At 52.8% G+C, this 18,478-nt stretch overlaps 4 protein-coding genes across 4 annotated transcripts; 1 reads left to right on the forward strand and 3 right to left on the reverse strand.

The window, feature by feature from the left end:
- Positions 1 to 922: 922 nt before the first annotated feature.
- LTB4R (leukotriene B4 receptor) lies at positions 923 to 1,972 on the reverse strand (the record flags this gene model as incomplete). Its single annotated transcript, XM_081048511.1, has 1 exon — positions 923 to 1,972. One exon carries the CDS (start codon positions 1,970 to 1,972, stop codon positions 923 to 925), a length of 1,050 nt encoding a protein of 349 aa, XP_080904637.1.
- Positions 1,973 to 5,476: 3,504 nt separating this feature from the next.
- Positions 5,477 to 6,679, reverse strand: LTB4R2 (leukotriene B4 receptor 2; the record flags this gene model as incomplete). Its single annotated transcript, XM_081048751.1, has 1 exon — positions 5,477 to 6,679. Exon 1 carries the CDS (start codon positions 6,617 to 6,619, stop codon positions 5,477 to 5,479), a length of 1,143 nt encoding a protein of 380 aa, XP_080904877.1. The 5' UTR covers positions 6,620 to 6,679.
- A 3,940-nt stretch (positions 6,680 to 10,619) lies between these two features.
- CIDEB (cell death inducing DFFA like effector b) lies at positions 10,620 to 13,224 on the forward strand. Its single transcript, XM_081050549.1, has 5 exons — positions 10,620 to 10,751; positions 11,031 to 11,175; positions 12,095 to 12,244; positions 12,465 to 12,655; positions 12,819 to 13,224. Exons 1-5 carry the CDS (start codon positions 10,711 to 10,713, stop codon positions 12,949 to 12,951), a joined length of 660 nt encoding a protein of 219 aa, XP_080906675.1. The 5' UTR covers positions 10,620 to 10,710; the 3' UTR covers positions 12,952 to 13,224.
- A 130-nt stretch (positions 13,225 to 13,354) lies between these two features.
- NOP9 (NOP9 nucleolar protein) lies at positions 13,355 to 18,470 on the reverse strand. The gene is made up of 10 exons (XM_081050548.1): positions 18,116 to 18,470; positions 17,467 to 17,925; positions 16,667 to 16,777; positions 16,280 to 16,421; positions 15,974 to 16,166; positions 15,213 to 15,353; positions 14,684 to 14,809; positions 14,286 to 14,522; positions 13,978 to 14,083; positions 13,355 to 13,630 (listed from the first exon to the last, which is right to left on the reverse strand). The coding sequence occupies exons 1-10, from the start codon at positions 18,360 to 18,362 to the stop codon at positions 13,473 to 13,475; spliced, it is 1,920 nt and encodes a 639-aa protein (XP_080906674.1). The 5' UTR covers positions 18,363 to 18,470; the 3' UTR covers positions 13,355 to 13,472.
- Positions 18,471 to 18,478: the final 8 nt, after the last annotated feature.

Raw genomic sequence — 18,478 nt, forward strand, 5'->3', positions numbered from 1 at the left:
CATATTTTGGGGTCTATCAGGGTATCTTGACACTCTAGGTTTGCTGTAGAGGTTGCACATGGATTTTCGTTGCTCTTTTTTGGGAGAGATTCAAAAAATACTCCATTGCCTCTGTTATTATCATCTTCCTAAAATGTTTTCAGAACAGAGGCTCTCTAAGACAACAGCCGTCCCTAGGAAAGAATGGCTCATCCTCTCATTTGGGGGAATCTTCATTTCAGAAGAATGGCCACAGTCACAGAGGAAACTCAGCATCACCCTGTGCCAGTGTGTTTGGGGGGCTGGCAGACTGCTGATGTGACAAATTCTGGGGAAGAGGATGGTTACTTGCAGGCAGTTGAAGTCATGCTAACAATGGTAACTATCACTGGCTTCAGGGTGGAGCTCTCACAGCAGTGCTAAGTTTTCTCAGAAAGTCCATTGAGTCAGGGAGCCTGGAGAGATTAATTAGCCCATGTGGGTGGTCCTCCTGGGTCAGCTCCTTCAGGAGCTGCAGACCTGTGTTGTTCTAAGTATGATCAGCAGGCCACCTGCCTCAGAATGGGGGAGAGAGGTGCAAGTCTGATTGCTATGTCTGTCTTTGTGTCCCTTCCAAAACCGAAACTCGTGGGAAACTAAAGCATATGCCTCTTAACTATTGAGAGGGACCCCCATTAAGGCAGCCAGGAGCACCCCCATAATACACACATTCCACACACAGCATTGACCCAATTTCAGACTTCAGTTTTAATTGCAAAGCTGCCCAGGGGAGCCAGGCTCTGACTCAGCCCTTACTTGCCCTTCCCCTCCCTCCTCTTCCGGTCCACCCCCACGCACCTTCTCGAGGTGCAGATTTGGGTCAGGCCAGCATAGGAGCATTCTGCCAGGAGGAAAACCAGCGTCCTTCCACCACCACCCCGCCCCAGGCCTGGTTCAGGTCTCTTTATTCCAGAGGGTTCGTGGAGGCAGTGAGGCTCTCGGCGGGCCCAGGCTCTGGGGAGGTAGGGGAGCCCTTCAGTGTCTGGCCCAGGGTGCCCCCGCGTCGGGTGCTGGACACCTCAGAGCCGGTGGCCTCCAACAGCTTGGCCACGAAACCCATGCCCGCCGAGCGCAGCAGGCTGCCGCCAGTGCACGCGTACAGCACGGGGTTTACGCTGCTGCTCAGAAAGGCCAGGGCGATGAACACATAGCGGGCCAGGCGTAGCCGCTGCCCCACTGGCCCGGACCCGCCGACCCTGCCCGCCAGCGCTCTGCCGGCCTCGGCCAGGTTCACCACGTGGTAGGGCAGCCAGAAGGCGGCGAAGGCCAGGATGATGAGCGCCACCAGGCGGCCGGTGCGGCGGCTGCGGTGGAAGCGCCGGGCCTGCAGCCTGCGCCCGATGTCGGAGTAGCTGGCCACCACCACCAGGAAGGGCAGCAGGAAGCCGGTGAGGGCCTCGAAGAGCAGATGGAAGGCCATGTGTCTTTCACTGGGGTATTGCGGGAAGCAGACCACGCTCCTGTTTTTCTGTAACACGGTGCGGTACACGATGACGGGCGTGGCCAGCAGAACTGACACCAACCAGATACCTACCAGCACGCGGCAGGCAACCGCCTTGGTGCGCAGCTTCTGGGACACAAAGGGGCGGGCCACCGCCAGCGAGCGGTCCAGACTCATGACCGTGATTAGCAGGACGCTGGCATACATGCTGACTCCGCAAACGTAGTGGAAGAAGCGGCAGCCAGCCACTCCAAAAATCCAGGTACCTCCGGCCACAGAGTGGAGAAAAAAGGGGGCCGTGAGCAACACGGCCAAGTCGGCCACGGCCAAATTCAGCACCAGCAGTGCGGTGACAGAGCGCTTCCTCATCTTTACCAGGATGCTCCACACCACAAAGCTGTTGCCAGGGAGCCCCACCACCAGAGCCACTGACAGTAGGACGATAGTCAGCAGAGAGATGAACATGGCACCTCCTGAGGAGGGTGCGGCGGCAGATGTAACGTTCCTGTCCATTGCAAGGACCTGGAGAGTGAGGTGGACACACACATGAGGGTAGGGGGCCAAGGCGTTCCTGACAGCATGGACAAACCTAGCGAGAGTGCACTAGTCTTTCTCCAAGATCAGCAGCACCTTTGCAATATCCTGCCCTTGTCACTGCCAACTGACCTGTCGTAGGAGATCCCACTGACAAGAAAGACTAATTTCCTAACTGGGCCCTGGGGCCCCTTCCTGCCAACAGACCCAATTGCAAAATATACAGCAACAGCAGAGGTAGCATTTCCAGACCCTTTCAGCCTCCTTCTCTCAGGACACCTTCAAACCCAGAACCAATCTGGGGAGATTTCCTTACCAATGCTGCACCCCTCAAAAGGCTAGCTCCTCTGTCCTCTGCACTTAGTCCCCTCAGGCCCACTGACACCCTCCAATCCCCTCCCCATTCTCCCCAGAGATGCCCAGGGTCCACCAGGAATAACACGGATAGTGAGGAGTTCATAGAGAGGAGAGAACAAATCCTCCTGAGTCCTTTTACCCCTGGTCAGGCTTTCTTCAGAAATTCCTTTTCACTTTTTGTCATGGCTGCACCCGCCCCTCCACCACCTCCTCTCCTCCCAGGATCCTTACTTACAGGCTTTGCCGGTTACTGGTTGGAAGCTGGTGCCAATCCCAGGGTCAGAGCAGGGTGGTGTAGCCTATCTCCAGATCCGTCCCAGTGCCCGGGGTCTGGCCCCAGGTCTGGGTGCTGTCAGCTAAAAGTCAGCCAGAGAGGAAGTACCATGGAGCAAGGGAGGGGGAAGACACATCTTCCTGAGGGTGGGGCTGAAACTCCTATATTTTCCCTACACTAGGAGGGTGGATAGTCTTTGTGTTCCAGAAGAGACCAGCAGGAAGAAGGACCCTCAGGGGTGAAACCAGATGAGAAGAGCCCAAGAAGGGGCAACGAGAGGAAAGGGGGGTGCAGGAGTGAGTAGGCTGGGGTGTGGCCTCAGATGCAGGTCTAGACTAGAGAACTGCACGAAGTAATAAATTGTGTCATACAGTAGGAGGAGGGAGGGAAGTTAGAGAGGGGAAATGGGCTCAGATTGAGGGCACAGAATGTTGGGTATCTTTACATTTTGTGTGAACAAGTAGATTTTTAGATTAATAGGAAGTACAGGTTAGAGCTGTGGTTAGGTTCTGAGTTCATGACTTAAAGAGGTCAGCTTGTCCTTGGCTTGGGTTCAAGCTATGAGAGGAGTTGGGGGAAGAGGGCCCTCTTCCAGCACCCACATCCCTCTTATCATTTAAAATGATTTGTTACATTCTAGGCAATCAGTTCTCCCTTCTCTTGGTAGAAGCCAAAGTCCAAAGTATCTCCGCAGTATCACACAGAACTCCAATTTCTTCTCCTTCCCCCCACCGCTTGCCTTGTGCTTGCCCATGTGGTTACCCTGCCCCATGAGTTTGGATTTAAGATCTGGGCACTGAGCAAGGAGGTCAGCACCCCCTCTCTCCTACCTTCCCCCAGCTGACTGTCTAGTCCCACCTTAAACGCACAGAGGAAGTAGAGACTGAGCACAGGGAAAAGGCATGAGGGAGTAGGGGCAGTGGTGCCTCAGACCTGCCCTGCCAAGGGGGAAACCAGGACTGTAGAAAGGGAAACAGCACCCAAGAGTGTCACTCTTCTCCTTCCTCCTCTCTTGAACTCTCATGTAGAAGCTAAGGACTGAAAAGTCTTTCCTTCAATCTAACCATGAGCCTTCCTGCTTCCCTTCCAACTCTGTCACTCTCAGGAAAGATGCCAAGTGTAATGGTGGTCATGGATGTCCCTTACCCTTTGCAGCGTCCCCACTTTCTCTGAAGAGCAGAGTTGACCCAGTAGCTGTCAGGCAGAGGATATGATGAAAAGAAATGGGCTGAAACCACAGCAAGAACTGAGGGCAGGGTTGGGGAAGGGCTTTCTGACCACAGAGGGTGTATGAGACAGGGAAGTTAGGGACCCTCCCTAGTGCATGAGGACAGGAAGAAGCCTCTGCAGTCGGTGTTTCAGGATAAAAGCTTCTGGCTCAGAGCTCCAGGGTCAATTCGAGGCCCCTTCTGACACAAACTAGGTTGTCTTTACCTCTTTCCCCAAGCTTCTCCCCACCTCCATCTCTGTCCATGGCCTTTCTTCTTTCACACCATACTCTAAGCATACCTGCCTCCCAAGTCCAGAGCTCCACCTCTAACCCCAGGATTGGTGGCCCTGGTGTGACCCTGAGGACTAAATTTCCTTTGCTCTCTCTCTTGGGCTCTGCCTGGGAGGTGTGAGCAGTCACTAAAGCAGACCTGGTGTAATGGTCAGCATGAGCAGAACTCAGGTAACTAAGCACCTAAGTTTGCCAGGGGCTGAAGGGACTGGGTCAAGAGACTTCTAGTGCGAAAACTAGGAACGTCCTGGGCAAACTAGGATGAGTTGGTCACCCTAGTGACCACACGAACTTAACCATCCGACCTTCATATGTATGTGCACGTGGACATCCCTTAAAAAGAATTCCATCCTACATCCCCAAACGCAAAAGTGTCAGGATCCACAACAGTTTTGAGGCCTAGAAATAGAGAGATTCTGAAAAATGGAGACTGGGAAGTGCTGGAGGGGGGGGGGTGAGGAACAGCTAGCAGTCTTGGGAAGAGTCAAGACTCGGTAGAGAGAAAAAGGAGAAAGGAAAGGTGTCACCAACCTGAAAAATTCTTCCTGTCCTCCAAATATCCACACCATTGCTCATATCCCCTCATCTCCAACCCTCAAGTGCCCCCTGGGTAAATGAGTACCTGCTCCTGGGCCCCTTTTTTCAGGCCCCTTTTTGTTGTATTCAGAGAGGAAGATAAATCTCAGTCTCCCAGGGCCATTCCTCCACCGTGCCAACCACAAAACAGTCAAGAAAATTTTCCTTTCAACCTCTACAGATTGACTTTCACCTTCCAGAGCCAGTGTTCCCCCCACTTGGCTCTTACAGACCCCAGAGAATAGATTCCATCCCCACTCCACATCCAAGAGCCCATACCTTTCCTTCTTTCTCTCTTTTTTTTCAGAGTGGTTATATGGGTTGGCCTGAGGGAACCAGGCCCCATGGAGTGGGAAGGACAGGTCAAGATGTCACTGAAGGCTGGCTCTGCCCAGCCTTGGCCTGACCCAGCAAGGAAACCATGTGGCTTCAGTACAAGTCATGCATGCTGAACCACCAGGGGGAGCACCCTTAAGCCATGGTGTAATAGCTGCCTAATGTCTTTCACAATACCTATTGGGAACAAGTATGCAGCTCTGGCACATGGGCACATGCCAACCTGCAAGTGCACAGTATTCGTTAACATAGACCATCACCCTTTGAAATCCCTCAGTTTGGAGGAACCTGGGCCTGCCCCAGGTGTATAATAATTCTGCCCAGACAGAGCCAAACTGTGGTCAGAAAAGGATTCCCAAATTCTCCAGAGTGCTTCCCTGAGCTCTAGGGGGTGATGGAAGGGGATAGAGAAGAGCAGGCCTGGTTGTAGGGTTTAGTGTCAAAGGTGCCATCCCTGACTGTCCTTCGACGCCCCGCCCCCAGGGTCTCCATTGTATGGGCCCTGCCCCACCACTTTGAGCCGAGGGATAGCTCGGAGCTCCATAGTCCCCTCCCTAGAGCAGCCGGACCCTCGCGCTTCTCCCGAGCCCTCGAAGAGCCGCGTGAGGAAACGGGGACCTGCGCGGGGCAGCAGATCCCCTGCGGTGAAGAGATAGAGCACCGGGTTGACGCTGGAGCTGAAGAAGGCCAACGCTGTAGTGCCAGCTCGAGCCGCCTGGCCGGCGCCGCCCAACCTCGCCAGGGTCCCTTCCGGTGGAGCCAGCGCGGCGACCGCCTGCACAATGTTGACCGCGTGGTACGGGGCCCAGAGCAAGCCGAAGGCGAGCACGATGGCGCTCACCAGCCGGCCCACCCGCGTGCCGTGTCTCCCGGAGCCCCAGCGGGCGCCCCGCAGCCGTGCCAGCGTCACGCTGTAGCAGCCGAGCACCAGCCCGAAGGGCAGCACGAAGGCGGTCAGAGTCTCCAAGCTCAGGTGGGCGGCGGCCTGGGCCGGCGACGGGTGGCACAACTGGCACACGTTGTCCCTCCAGACGTGGCGGTAAACGGCGGCCGGGAGGGCGAGCAACAGAGCGGCCAGCCAGACGGCAAGCAGCAGGCGGTGGACCAGGGCCGGGCTACGCAGCCGAGGCGCCAGGAAGGGGCGGGTGACGGCGAGGCAGCGCTGCAGGCTGAGCAGGCTGGTGAGCAGGACGCTGGCGTACATGCTGAGCGCGCATATGTAGTACACGGCCTTGCAGCCCACCTGGCCCAGCGGCCACTCCCTGCCCACCAGGAAGGCCACGAAAAGCGGCGTGAGCAGCAGCACCGCGCCGTCGGCCAGCGCCAGGTGCAGCACGAGTGTGGCCGCCAGCGGTCGCCCCCGTGCAGGCCGCCAGCCCGCCAAGCTCCATACTACGAAGCCATTGCCGGGCAGCCCCAGCAGCGCCGCCAGCAGCAGGAAGACCGTGCCTGTGGCCCGCGAGGCATTCCAGCTCAGCAGCGTCTCATTTCCCGGGGGACGGTAGCAGTCCCACATCCTTCTGTGCCTACGGGGGGCTGGAAAGAGCCATAGTGAGCATTCAGGTGTGGGGCAAAAGCCCATGTACCCCTGAGGCCAAGTGAGAATGGACAGTGCCTCCCCCACTACCCTCCTTCCTACCCTCCGTCTCATTTCCCCGGGACGGTAGCAGTCCCACATCCTTCTGTGCCTCCAGGGGGCTAGAAAGAGGCATAGTGGGCATTCAGGTGTGGGGCAAAAGCCCATGTACCCCTGAGGCCAAATGAGAATGGACAGTACCTCCCCCATTACCCTCCTTTCTGATTCTTTTCTGTCTGGGAGCCTTGGCTTCCTCCAAGACCCCAGCCCCAACTCAAACACTACCTCTTCTTGGAACCCAAATCCCCTTCTCTCAGTCAGCTGACCTCCCCAGTCCTGACTCCCAGGCTGTCACCATCTCCACCTTCACCCTGCTAGCCTGGCCCTCCTTCTTTGTCCAGCTCCGTTCCTTATACCTCAGGGTAAAAGTGAGTGGTGGGAAATAAGGTGCAGGGCAGATCTACTTACCCAGCTGGGAGTTAGCAGGGTGAGGGCTCCCATGAGGGTCCTGACGAAGGTGAAAGATAAAGCAGCAGTGGGCGAGGTGCCTACTCCTGTCTTATGCCTTTTAGGTTTGCAGAGGGTGAGGCGAGAATGTGGAGGGAAAGGTGGGGCCTTTCCTAGGGCCCCTCCCTCACCCTACTCCTTCCCATCACTAACACGTCCAGGCGTGTGAGGTCCTGCCTCCCCAGGAAACAGGATAAGCTGAAGGCGTACGGTTCCCTTGTCATGTTGGTGAGTGAGTAGGAACACTGGGTCCTGCTTCTGCACTCATCCCAGCCTCAGCTCTGGTCCCAACCCTCCCAACCATACAGCCCTTATGCTCTCTCGGCTTCCTGGCCTGCACTCAGCAGAGGTGACCCAAAATTCTCGCTCCCTCAGCTGCTCTATCTTTGCCTTTTCCCAGACTCCTGACCCTGCTGAGCCTCCTTTTCCCTCAGCTTGCGACTTACCTCTCTCACCTCTTGCCTTGGGGCCTGCCCCGGTCATTCCACCCTCAGGGCTGTCACTGGGCTGTCGATGACAGCTGTCAGTGTAAAGCATGGTGCTAAGTTCTTTGGGGAATGGGGGATACATGGAGGTGTAAGTGGTGTATAAACTGATTAGGGAGTCATAACACAACCATGAAGAGACCACATTACTGGGGGGCACCAGGATACAAGACGAGAAAAAAAGGAAAGAGTACAATGGTACAGACATACCGCAAAGAAGCCTTCTTTGGGTGGAGAGGTCAGGCAAAGCTTAGAAATGGAGAAGTATGAGGAGGACCTTGTAGATTGGTAACGTGGAGGGAAGGGGAAAGCAAGTCCCCTGCCAGTCAACGGCCAGAACTGGGGCTCCTTGGTATTAGGTACCGGCAGAGGAATGAGTCACGCAAGACCAAAATTGGTCTGTTAGAATTTATTTGGCGTGTTTGAGCTGTGGGAGGTCAGGTTAGAAAAGATCATAAACTCCCTGAGTAAGAGAGGTATAGAGTTTTAGAGGAGGAGGAAAACAAAGCTGTTCCTCTTCAGTGCTTCAGGAGCTTTTCGTTGCATTGTTTATCATAACTGGGGGTTTGGGGGTGTGGCCATGTCCTCTTGTTCCATATCCTGCTTCCCATGCCATCGTCCAGGAATGTTCATGTCTGTCGATCATGGGCTCCTGTGAGAAACATGCAAGCCAGCAGGTACAAGCAAGCAGGGAGCAAGACAAGATGGCTTCTAAGATAAGATGGTTTCTATTCAGCACATTCCCGACAGTTTCTCTAGGCCTACGGCAGTTTCTGCTCCTGGCCTAACAAATTCACCCTCTGGGGGGAAAACGGGTGGTGGTCAGTCTTTTGTGGCTGCTTCCTGCCCAGTGGGGGTGTCGATCAGGATCCCCAGTTAGAGTTTTGGATGAGGGGGCTATAGCAGTGCTCTTGTAAGAGCATGGTGAGAGCTATTTGCCTGCCAGTAACTTCAGCTATGGTTTTTTGCATAAAGTTAATGAGCAGGTGGAGCAAGAAGGGGCCAAAAAGTAAGAGGAGCAACAAGGTGATTAAGGGGCCTATGAGTGGGAGTAACCAAGAAGGGCTCAGGAGCCAGGAGGTCAAGGAACTAGTCGCCCCTTGACTGTTGTATTTGTGCAGCCATTCAGCCCGTTCATAACCCTTTTTGATACTGGTTTCAACTTGTCCTGAATTATTAATATAGGTACAGCAGGTCTTGTTATGACCACACAAAACCCCCTTGGTCTGCTAAGAGGTATTCTAGAGCAAGGCATTTGTTGAAAACAACATTGGCTAGTGAATCTAACTAATGACCTGGAGAGTTCTGCCAGGGCATCTGCTGTTTCTTGGGAAGTGTCTTCTAGGGACTTAGTGAGCTCCCTTAGAGTGTGTTCATGACAGGCAAAACCACCCCAAGGGGTGGCAGCCGCAGCAGTAGCAATTGCCCCTGCTATCACAAGTCCGAAGCCCCTCTTCTGTCAGTGTGGGAGTGGGCTCTGGGTGAGGTTTAGAATGATAAGGCCCTGTGGGGTCAAGGTGCCTAGAGTGCAGTCTCCCCCATGTAGGGAATTATCAAGGTGGGAATGTGCAATGGCCTTAAGGGGGTCACGTTGGTCAGTGAGCCAGTTCTTAGGAGTTCCGCATAGCCACATTAGGCCCGGTGGGCGGGGATAAAAGTGGCGTTGGTGGAGTTATAGCAGTTAAGGAGGATATACGATGGAGGGGAGATATAGATTTGGAAGGACCTATTGTGTTCCCCAAAAATAAGACCTAGCTGGACAATCAGCTCTAATGCGTCTTTCAGATTAAAAATTAATATAAGACCGGTATATTATATTATATTATATTATATTATATAAGACTTGGTCTTATGTTTTAGTAAAGTAAGACCAGGTCTTATATTAATTTTTGCTCCAAAAGACGCATTAGAGCTGATTGTCCTACTAGGTCTTATTTTCGGGGAAACATGGTAGGTTAGGGAGCAAGTACACCAGTTTGTCTGAGTTAAGGGCATGGGCATAGGTAATCCTGTATTTGGGAGGTCAGCTTGGAAAGAAGAGAGGGAGAGCAGAAGAGAGGGAAGAGGAAAGCCAATCAGATGTGTTGTGCAGCTCCTTCAGTAGGCAGCGGGAACTTCTGGGAAGTGTACAGAATGCCTCCGGAAAGACAAGGCTTTAACGCTCCTATACATACTTGCAGCCTGTACTTGTCAGGGAGCTGAGTGGACTGCCACAGCTTCAGACAAGACTCCTAGGCAGGAAAACAGAGAGACTTGCACTCATGTAAGGGGTTCACTGTTAGCTTCCATACAACTGTCCATCATAACTGCAGCTGAAATCAGAGTTGGGACACAGGGCACCAAAAGCTAAAGTCCTGATGTCATCAAAGGCTGCCCCGCCACATACACATTTCCTTCATGCCCATTGAGTGGCAAAGGGAGAAGGTGAGAGAAAATGACTAATCCAGTGTGACTGAGCAGACGACAGTTCTGCTAAACGAAGCCACAGAAATGTTGAACCAGCCACTCCCCTACACCACAAAGGACAGAGCAGGAAAGCAAGAATGCCAGAGTTCCAGACAAGATCCTGGTGATCCATGAATCAGGACGCATCCTCTCCTCACACCCCACCCACCCACAGTGCCTCACCTCCCATTTCTCCAAGCCCCGCCCATGATGGCCCTCAGCATCCCTTTTCCTAAAGCTGCAGTTTATGGCTTTTTCAGTAGGTGGCAGCACAAATAACAATGCAGTTTCTATACCTAGAAATTCCCTCCGTAGAAAGAAAAACACCTGAACTCACATTCCATCCTCTTACATAGTTCTAATTTACCCTCACATCACATGCTGCCACCAGAGACAGACCCATACAAAACTTCCCTGGCCTTTGTAAGGCAACTCTGGGCCTTTATCCTTCCTCCTCGACCCCATCTAGGCCCCTCCCTGTCACCCTCCCCTTGGACTTTGCCCTTCTTACAGGCCAGGCAGGGGGCCAGAGTCCAGGCTTGACTCATCCCCCACCTCACTCCGATTGAGTCCCAGCTCTGTAACAGAAAACATCAACACTTCAGCCCAGCACAGCGGAGAAGCACCCAGTCCAGAACTCTCCTGCTCTTTCCCTCCACCATGGAGTACCTCTCTGCCCTGAACCCTAGCGGTCTACTCAGGTGATTTCTAATGTTCCTCTCCACTCTCCAACTCCATTCAGCCCCTAGGAAACTCGTGAACCAATACGAGTTCCCCTCTCCATTTCCACTTTCAACAGTGGGCTTGTCCAGCTCTGAACCACCACCCCCCCACTCCCACCCCATGGTCTCTCCCTCTCTCCCTACTCTAATCCAAAACCTAGGCCCCTCCCTCCCTAACTCTAGCCACCCCACCCTCATCACCCCCAGTGCATTCAGGAAACTGCTCACTCCTTCTTGTCCTTTCTCCCCAACTACCAGGTCAGTATCCAATATGAGCTCTGAGATTGGCCGTAGGGTCTGGACCTCAGTTCCACCACCCCAGCGACCTTTCCGTGTCTGCAATCATAAGCGGACCACCCGGAAAGGTCTGACAGCTGCCACCCACCAGGAACTGCTAGACAAGGTGAGTGAGCCAAGTCCCTGGGTTCCTAACGCAGGGACAGCCAAGGGGCTCAAGAATTGAGAACTTGGAATGACCACCAGAAAGGGCTGAGGTTAGATGGCTGCCCCTCCTTCTGAGGACTACAAACAGAGGTGTGAGCCCAATGACTTCTGCTGCATTTGGGTCAATCTGTTGTTTCCAAGGAGTGGACTTTTCTTTGGGTGTAGGGAAAGTAGTGGTTAAGGAGGGTGGCAGGGATAGAATTCACAAGTCAGTATGGAATGGCAATTTGTGTGACAGACCAAGTTCAAGTCCTGATTCTGCCACTTCCTAGTGTCAAACCTTGGGAAGTTATTTAAGCTATCGAAATGTCAATTTCTTCATCTATAAAAAGGGAATAATCATACACCTGCTAGGATTGTTGAAAGGAATAAAAGAAGATAATGAATATAAAGTGCTACATAGATACCTGGCACTAAGGAAAACTCAAAATGGTTGTCATTATAACTGAAAACAGTTCTGGAGCACTCTATGAGGGTGGGGGAGAATGAGGTGGGACACTGGAAATAAGATTCCATCGTGTCAGGCCCCATCAGCATAACGCCTTACACCCCTAGCCTACATCTATCTATTCCTGAAGGATGGACTTCAAGATTACTTAGCTAGCTTCTCAATTCCAACCCAGGAATGGCTTGGAGGGAAGCTGGGGAAGATGACACTGACAAAGCAGGAGCAAATGGGAAAAAACAGTCTGCCCCTAGTGAGGGTCCCCCAACAACTAAACACTGAGCTGGAGCTAGTTGAAGAGATGGCAAAGCGCTGGGAAGTAGAGCTGGGATAGCAACCAGTGTCTTCAGCCAACCAATGGATGCTGGGCTGCTAGAGACGGAAGGGACACAGGACAAGCGCCATTTCCCTCCTGCTTCTTGCCACCGGGCAGGCACTGGAGACCCTATCACTAAGTGGAGTGCTAACCCTGGTGCTAGAGGAGGACGGGACCGCCGTGGAGAGCGAGGACTTCTTCCAGCTGCTGGAGGATGACACGTGCCTGATGGTGCTGGAGTTCGGGCAGAGCTGGAGTCCCAGCAGGGTGAGAGGCCCATAGCGGAGCCGCAACAGGCCACCAGTCCTTTCTCTCTCTCCCAAGCCTCTTCTCTTGCCTAACCCTGATCTTGGGGGCAGAGGTGAGGAGTTGTCAAGGACACCTTATAGTGGATAGACAGTAGGTCTGTCCCAAGGTTGATGGGGATTGGTGGTGCAGGTCAGTGGGTGAGGGTCCAAGGCACTCATGGGGGTACCCTACTCTACAGAGTGGGGTGCTGTCGTATGGCTTGGGCCGGGAGAAGCCCAAGCACAGCAAGGACATCGCCCGCATCACCTTTGACGTGTACAAGCAAAACCCTAGAGACCTCTTTGGGAGCCTGAACATCAAAGCCACATTCTACGGGCTCTACTCCATGAGTTGTGACATTCGAGGACTCGGCCCAAAGAAAGTACTCAGGTCAGAGACCAACATGTTTTACTTCCCCATCCCTCCAGTTGCAGTCCCATAATTCCTTCTCCTGTGCTCACCTACCCCATTCGCTCTCCCTGGTGGAGAGCCCCCAGCCCCCAGCGCTATGGCTTCCTCCCGGCCACCTGACTGCCACCTCTCTGCCCTTCAGGGAGCTCCTCCGATGGACCTCCACACTGCTGCAAGGCCTGGGCCAGATGTTGCTGGGAATTTCCTCCACCCTTCGCCATGTAGTGGAAGGGGCTGGGCAGTGGCAGCAGCAGGGTCGCCTTCATGCCTACTGAGAAGAGCTCTGAGCTTCTGCCCCTAAATTCATTCCAAGGGATGGCTGTAAGGCTTATGACGGCATCAGGTTTGGGGACTGCAGACAGTGCAGACTAGATAATTCACCTGGTTTCCCACTGTCTTCTAACCCCATCAGCATAATGCCTTAGCCCCCCAGCCTATACCCATTCCTGAAGAATGCTGTCCCTTCCTAGCCATGTTGCCAGCCTCCCACCTACCCTGAAAGGCACATGCCCATCCCAGGCATCTTGATCCCACCCTGATTGCTGCTACCTCTAGACGTCCTTCCAGTTCTTCCCGTCCCTGAGCTCCCAGGGCACTGAAGTCAGCCCTCATGGACTTTACCTTGAGATCTCTATTTCTTTGTATCCTTGCCGCCAAGAATAACAAAGATGTTTCCAATAAAAATATAAAAAATGTTTACCAATAAGATTTTGACTCCAATTTAAACTGGGAAGGGGACACGATAGACACACCCTGCCCCCTCCCCCATCAATACCCAGTTCCAGATCCCAAGGCCTCAGTCTTCAAGTATTGAATTCAAAACCCGCCTCCGCTTGGCCACCACCCCCTGCTGCTGTTCCCAAGCTTCTCGCCGCTTCAGGAAGGTAGTCAGGGCCACGTTTCGAGCCACATGGTGGCCAAAGGGATCTTTTATCAGCTCCTGGTTCCGCTCCCCTGCAAAGGGAACCATTCATGTTCAGTATCAGCTGCAGTTATTCACCCACTTTGAAGAGATTCTACTTGGGATGAAGGTCTCTCCATTTTCCCTGGATCCTGGGCTTGCCTCAGGATAGACTTAATCCCTCACTCTCCAAAGAACAGAAGCTGGGAGGAGGGGTGGGTGCACAGGCTGCACAATCAGCAGAGAGGAAGGGGACAGCAGACTGCTAAGTACCATGGCCAAGACCCCCCCTTTGGAACTGAAGTCTCTGCAGAATTTAAATCTACTCCCCCACCACCCAGCTATTTGGAGTGAGGGAAGGAAAAGTCTGGAAAGGCCCAAGAGACATGCTGGTACTCACCCAGCTCAGCAGCAATTTCCTTCCGGGCCCCCAAGGCTGCTCCACCCCAGATGGCATCTAGCACACGGCTGCCATGGCGACTGCAAGCTAGAGCCACATATTGTCCCTGCAGTGACACAAGCAATGTAGGTCCCTCTAGGGCAGTCCATAAAAATGTGTTGGGGAGGGCAGCGGAGAGTGAAGTTTCAGAAGTTCAGCGTCTACGTCAAGAGCCTGGGAACTACATACCCTCTCTCTGACTCTGAAGAACAGTTCTGGGGGAAGCTTGTGTTCTCTGAATGGATAATGACAGAAGCCAGAAGTCTAACCTTTAGGGTCTTCAGCAATCGGCGGCGCTGTTTGCGTGTCACAGAGGGGCTGGTCAGGATGGCATCGAGCACATGGGAACCAGCAGGGCTTTGGGCCAGAGTCAGAAGTTGTGGGCCCGTCAAGGCACCCAGACTTCGAAGTATAAGGCCAGGCGTGGAGAAGTGTAACAGATGCTGGAGCAGTAGAGACCCAAGGACTGATACTTCCCCCAGGGCCCTGGCTGTGGCCATTTCAACCTGGGAGGACAAAGGAAATTAGGAGGCAGCCACCAAGTTGCCACCTCCACTTGAGTGAAGCTACAGCTCTCACCACCCTCCCCTCAGTGATGACAGGCTTCCTAAGCCCAGGGAGGCCTGGTCCCCAGTCAGTCACTGGCGTGGCCTCTCCCCTACCTCACCTGGTGCTCCGTAGGCACTGTCTCCTCCTCCTCCACCAGTCCATAGTACACCTCATAAGTCATCAAAGTGGCAAAGAGAGGCACACAGGCCACTTGTCGGGAAGAGGGCTCTGCACAATGGAATGCCTAGACGTGAAAATAAAACATAACGAATCTGAGAACTACCTCATCTTTAACCCCAATTTTCTAGATAGGGGAAAGCATTCAGGAGCAGTGAGAATATCTAACTCCATAAAAATGTAAGCTACATGTGGACAGGATCTCATTTGCCCTACTGTATCCCAGCCTCTATACATGTAACAGGGATCGAGTAAATATTTATTCCTTAAATAAACTCTCTTCATTCTGAGAGACAGTTTTCATCACAGGGCTACGAGATGGCTTTGGCCTCATTTTCCCCTGTTATCTGTGAACTCCCTGGGCATTAAGCTTCTTGGGGCCAGAGATACAAAGACTAAAGATTCGATAAGTCTTAAGAGGTAGAATTTGAACCGAGGGCATAAATGAGTTGCAGGTAATACCCACTCACCTCTAACAACAGCTGCAGGACCTGGGCTTGGTGAGTCCCAATTCTGCGGCAAGCCCCCACCAGGGCAATGACTACCCCTGGGTGACCCTGGGCCAGCACAGCTTCCAGGGCAGGGCTCAGCTCCTCAAACACAGGGGACAGCTGAGGGGAGACATGGGATAAAGAATCTTTGTCATTTTGGTAACTGTGAGCTAAATTATTCAGACAAATCTTCCTGCCCAAAACAACTAAAAATGCTAGATGAAACATAAAAGCATTGCCAATATGAGGACTTTGGTTTGGCTGGATAAGGAAGGTCCAGGACAACGGGACATTCTTTGAGATGCCACCCCACATGGGGAGGGGACTTTAAATGGCCACACTCTCAGGGTAAAGGAGAATTAGAATCAAACCTGCCCTTCACCCTAACTCCTAACCCACAAGACCCCAGGGAGCACACCTTGGCACTAAGCAGCAAAGGAAAAGAGAAGCTATGGCAACAGCTCTGGTGTTCACATGCATCTGTACACGAGTACCCAATCTGAGTGGGCCATGAAACCTCAAGCTGCTAATGAATATTGGCACCTTAGAGAAACCAAAGCACATCCTTTCTGGGAAGAAGACACCTTCACTCTAAGCTCTGGGAAACTCCCAGGAATAACTTTTTAAGGGGAATAGCCAGCACACAGTCAGAGATACAGAGGCAGGCACACAATAAAATAAGGCCCAAATAACAGAAACAACAGAGTACAGAAACAGACCCAGCCAAGTTCTCAACTCACTAGCTCAGGAGTAGAGATAGCATCCAGTAAGCGCTGCAAAGGGAAATTGGCAATAGGATGTGCAGCCAGGGTCTGCAGCTGCCCTTGGAAGTGATCCTCAAAGAGGCTCTGGAGCCTCGGGGGCTCCAACACCAGGAGCACCTGCTCTAGGAGTCTGGAGCTCGTCTGATCCCGCAGAAATAGCAGAAGGGGGCTGGGGACAAGGAGAAAGTAGTCTTAATTCCACTTCATCCAAAATACGTACATCTCCTCATTCATTTCACACAGCCCCATCAACCTTGGTTAATCCTGAGGCCCTGACCATACCTGCCATCTGCTGAGGAACTGCGGTTACTCAGGTAGCCAATCACAGCATTACAGAGGTGGGCACAAAACTGGGGCAGTTTGCGGTGTAAGATCTGCAAGGCCACTTGAAGGCAGAAGCTGGAGATCTTGTCAGTGATAAACACTGTGGGGAGAGAGCAGAAATAATAAAAGCACCTTCCCCCAAATTCAGACAACCTGTACAACCTCAAACCTCAAGCAACATGGTACAAGGGATTATGGACACAAAGGGTCTATAAAGAGTCTTTGCAACATCAAATCAGATCAGATTTGAAAAGAAGATAAATAAGATGGTCTAAATAAGGGCCTTGTTTGAAGATAATCACCTCTAGAAAAGTAGATCTTAGACTCTCCTACTTCCCTCCTTACCAGCAATGTCCTTCAGAAAACAGGAGCTCAGGTCCTGAAGACGCTTCAAGAAAGATTCGGGAACCTCGAAGTCAGTTGGTTTACTTTCCCGAGTTGGGGCCCTTTGTGCTTCTGAAGGAAGATCAAGAGTGTGCAGCAATGAGATCACAAACTACTATCCAGGAGGGAGAAGAATTCCACAGATGAATAAGGACTCAACTTAGAGAGGCAGTACACAACTAAATATCTCTCCTCAGCTAGATGACTGAATTAAGATTACATTTCAATTTTAATTTTTCTAAGCAACATCAACCAGCTCTCCCATGATCCATAGGAAATAGTCTAAATTCCTCAGCCAGGAATTCAAGGTGTTCCCAGATCAGGCCTCATCTAAACTCACTAACCTTATTTCCCAGAGTTTTTAAAAATGAAGGTCACTGACTACGAGTGCATCATGAAATCAATTTAGTGGGCCTCAACCAGCACCTTTTTAATGGAATGGACAGAATAAAATTAAAAAGGAAAGAAAATATCAGAGTGAGATGCATATAGTAAGGGTATTATTTCCTGAACTTTTGCTTGAATCCAGTATGTGTATGAATACAAGTGAATGCTGAGTCATGTGTCGCTGTCCCCTGAACACACCTGTGCATGTTCACTGGGGGCTGCTGTGCAAACCAGTCTTTGGCCTGCAAAGCCCTGTCCTAATTTCTCTGCTAATGCTTCAAGGCCATAAGAATTAGTCTTCTGCTACTCTCTCCTTCTGAATTTCCTAAACTCTCCTTTCCTCTAGGTCCGCTTCCTTCCCTTGTAATACTTACCAGGTGACTGGGAGCCACGGTGTCTGGCTCTCTCAGACTCCAGAAGAGTCCCTCCTAACACCTGTAGCAGAGTTCTGACAACGAAGCTGCCATGTGTGTCTCCACAGTAGAAAAGAAAATCATCACACACCTCAGAGGCTAGTCCCAGGACCAACTCCTCCAGGGTCTCCAAGGAACCATCCTTCCCTTCCTCCTCCTCCTCCTCCTCCTCCGCCTCCTTCTCTGCCGGGCTCCCCAGCAATCGAGGCAGCTGCAGCAAAGCACTTTGCAATACGTGGACCCCGCATCGATGACAGGCCACAAAGCGCAAGTTGGAGTTCAGAGCAGCCCACACTCGACACAGAGGTTTCAGAGGACTGAACCCTAACAGTTCCTGCAGCATCTCACTGCCAGTCCTGTTTGTGGCCAAGGCTAGGGCTTGAGCCTCCACTTCCTTCAAAACATTGTGCACCATCAGCTCTGGAAAGATAATTACATAAGTAGTTTAAAGAGACTAAGAGGAGGATAAGGTTATGTGCCATCATTTAACCAAGGGGCTGGGAGTGAGGACGGAGATGAGCCCTGGGAACCCACCAAAATTTCCCTGCCTGTCTCGGATTTTATGCCCAATAAGTCCCTCTCTTGGTGCCACCCCGAAGATGCTCCCTACCTCGTTCTTCTCCGCTCTCCGGGGCCTCTTTCAGCGCCGACAGAGCCCGGCGGAAATACCCCAGCGCTTCGGGGCTCAGATGAGGCTGCGGATCTACAGCCAGCTCCGAGCGCCCGTCCGGAGGCGGGCAGGATTGTTGCTGGCGTCCTGATGGAGGACGCCCCGACCCCTTGGCCCCACGCCCCCGTTTGCCACCAGCTGGGAACCCGCGCCGGGACTTATGGGGGGAGCGCGGACCCAGCCCCATGGGTGCTTTGGGCCCTCTCCGCCCGCGAAGGCTCCCGCGGCCGCAGCGGGACAGCACGCAGCCAGGTGCGGGCGGACTCCGTACACAGCGCAGACTCTCCGGCGAGCGCAGCGCAT

The sequence above is a fragment of the Rhinolophus hipposideros genome, assembly GCF_964194185.1.
Source record: "Rhinolophus hipposideros genome assembly, chromosome: 5".
Classification (NCBI taxonomy): Eukaryota; Metazoa; Chordata; class Mammalia; order Chiroptera; family Rhinolophidae; genus Rhinolophus; species Rhinolophus hipposideros.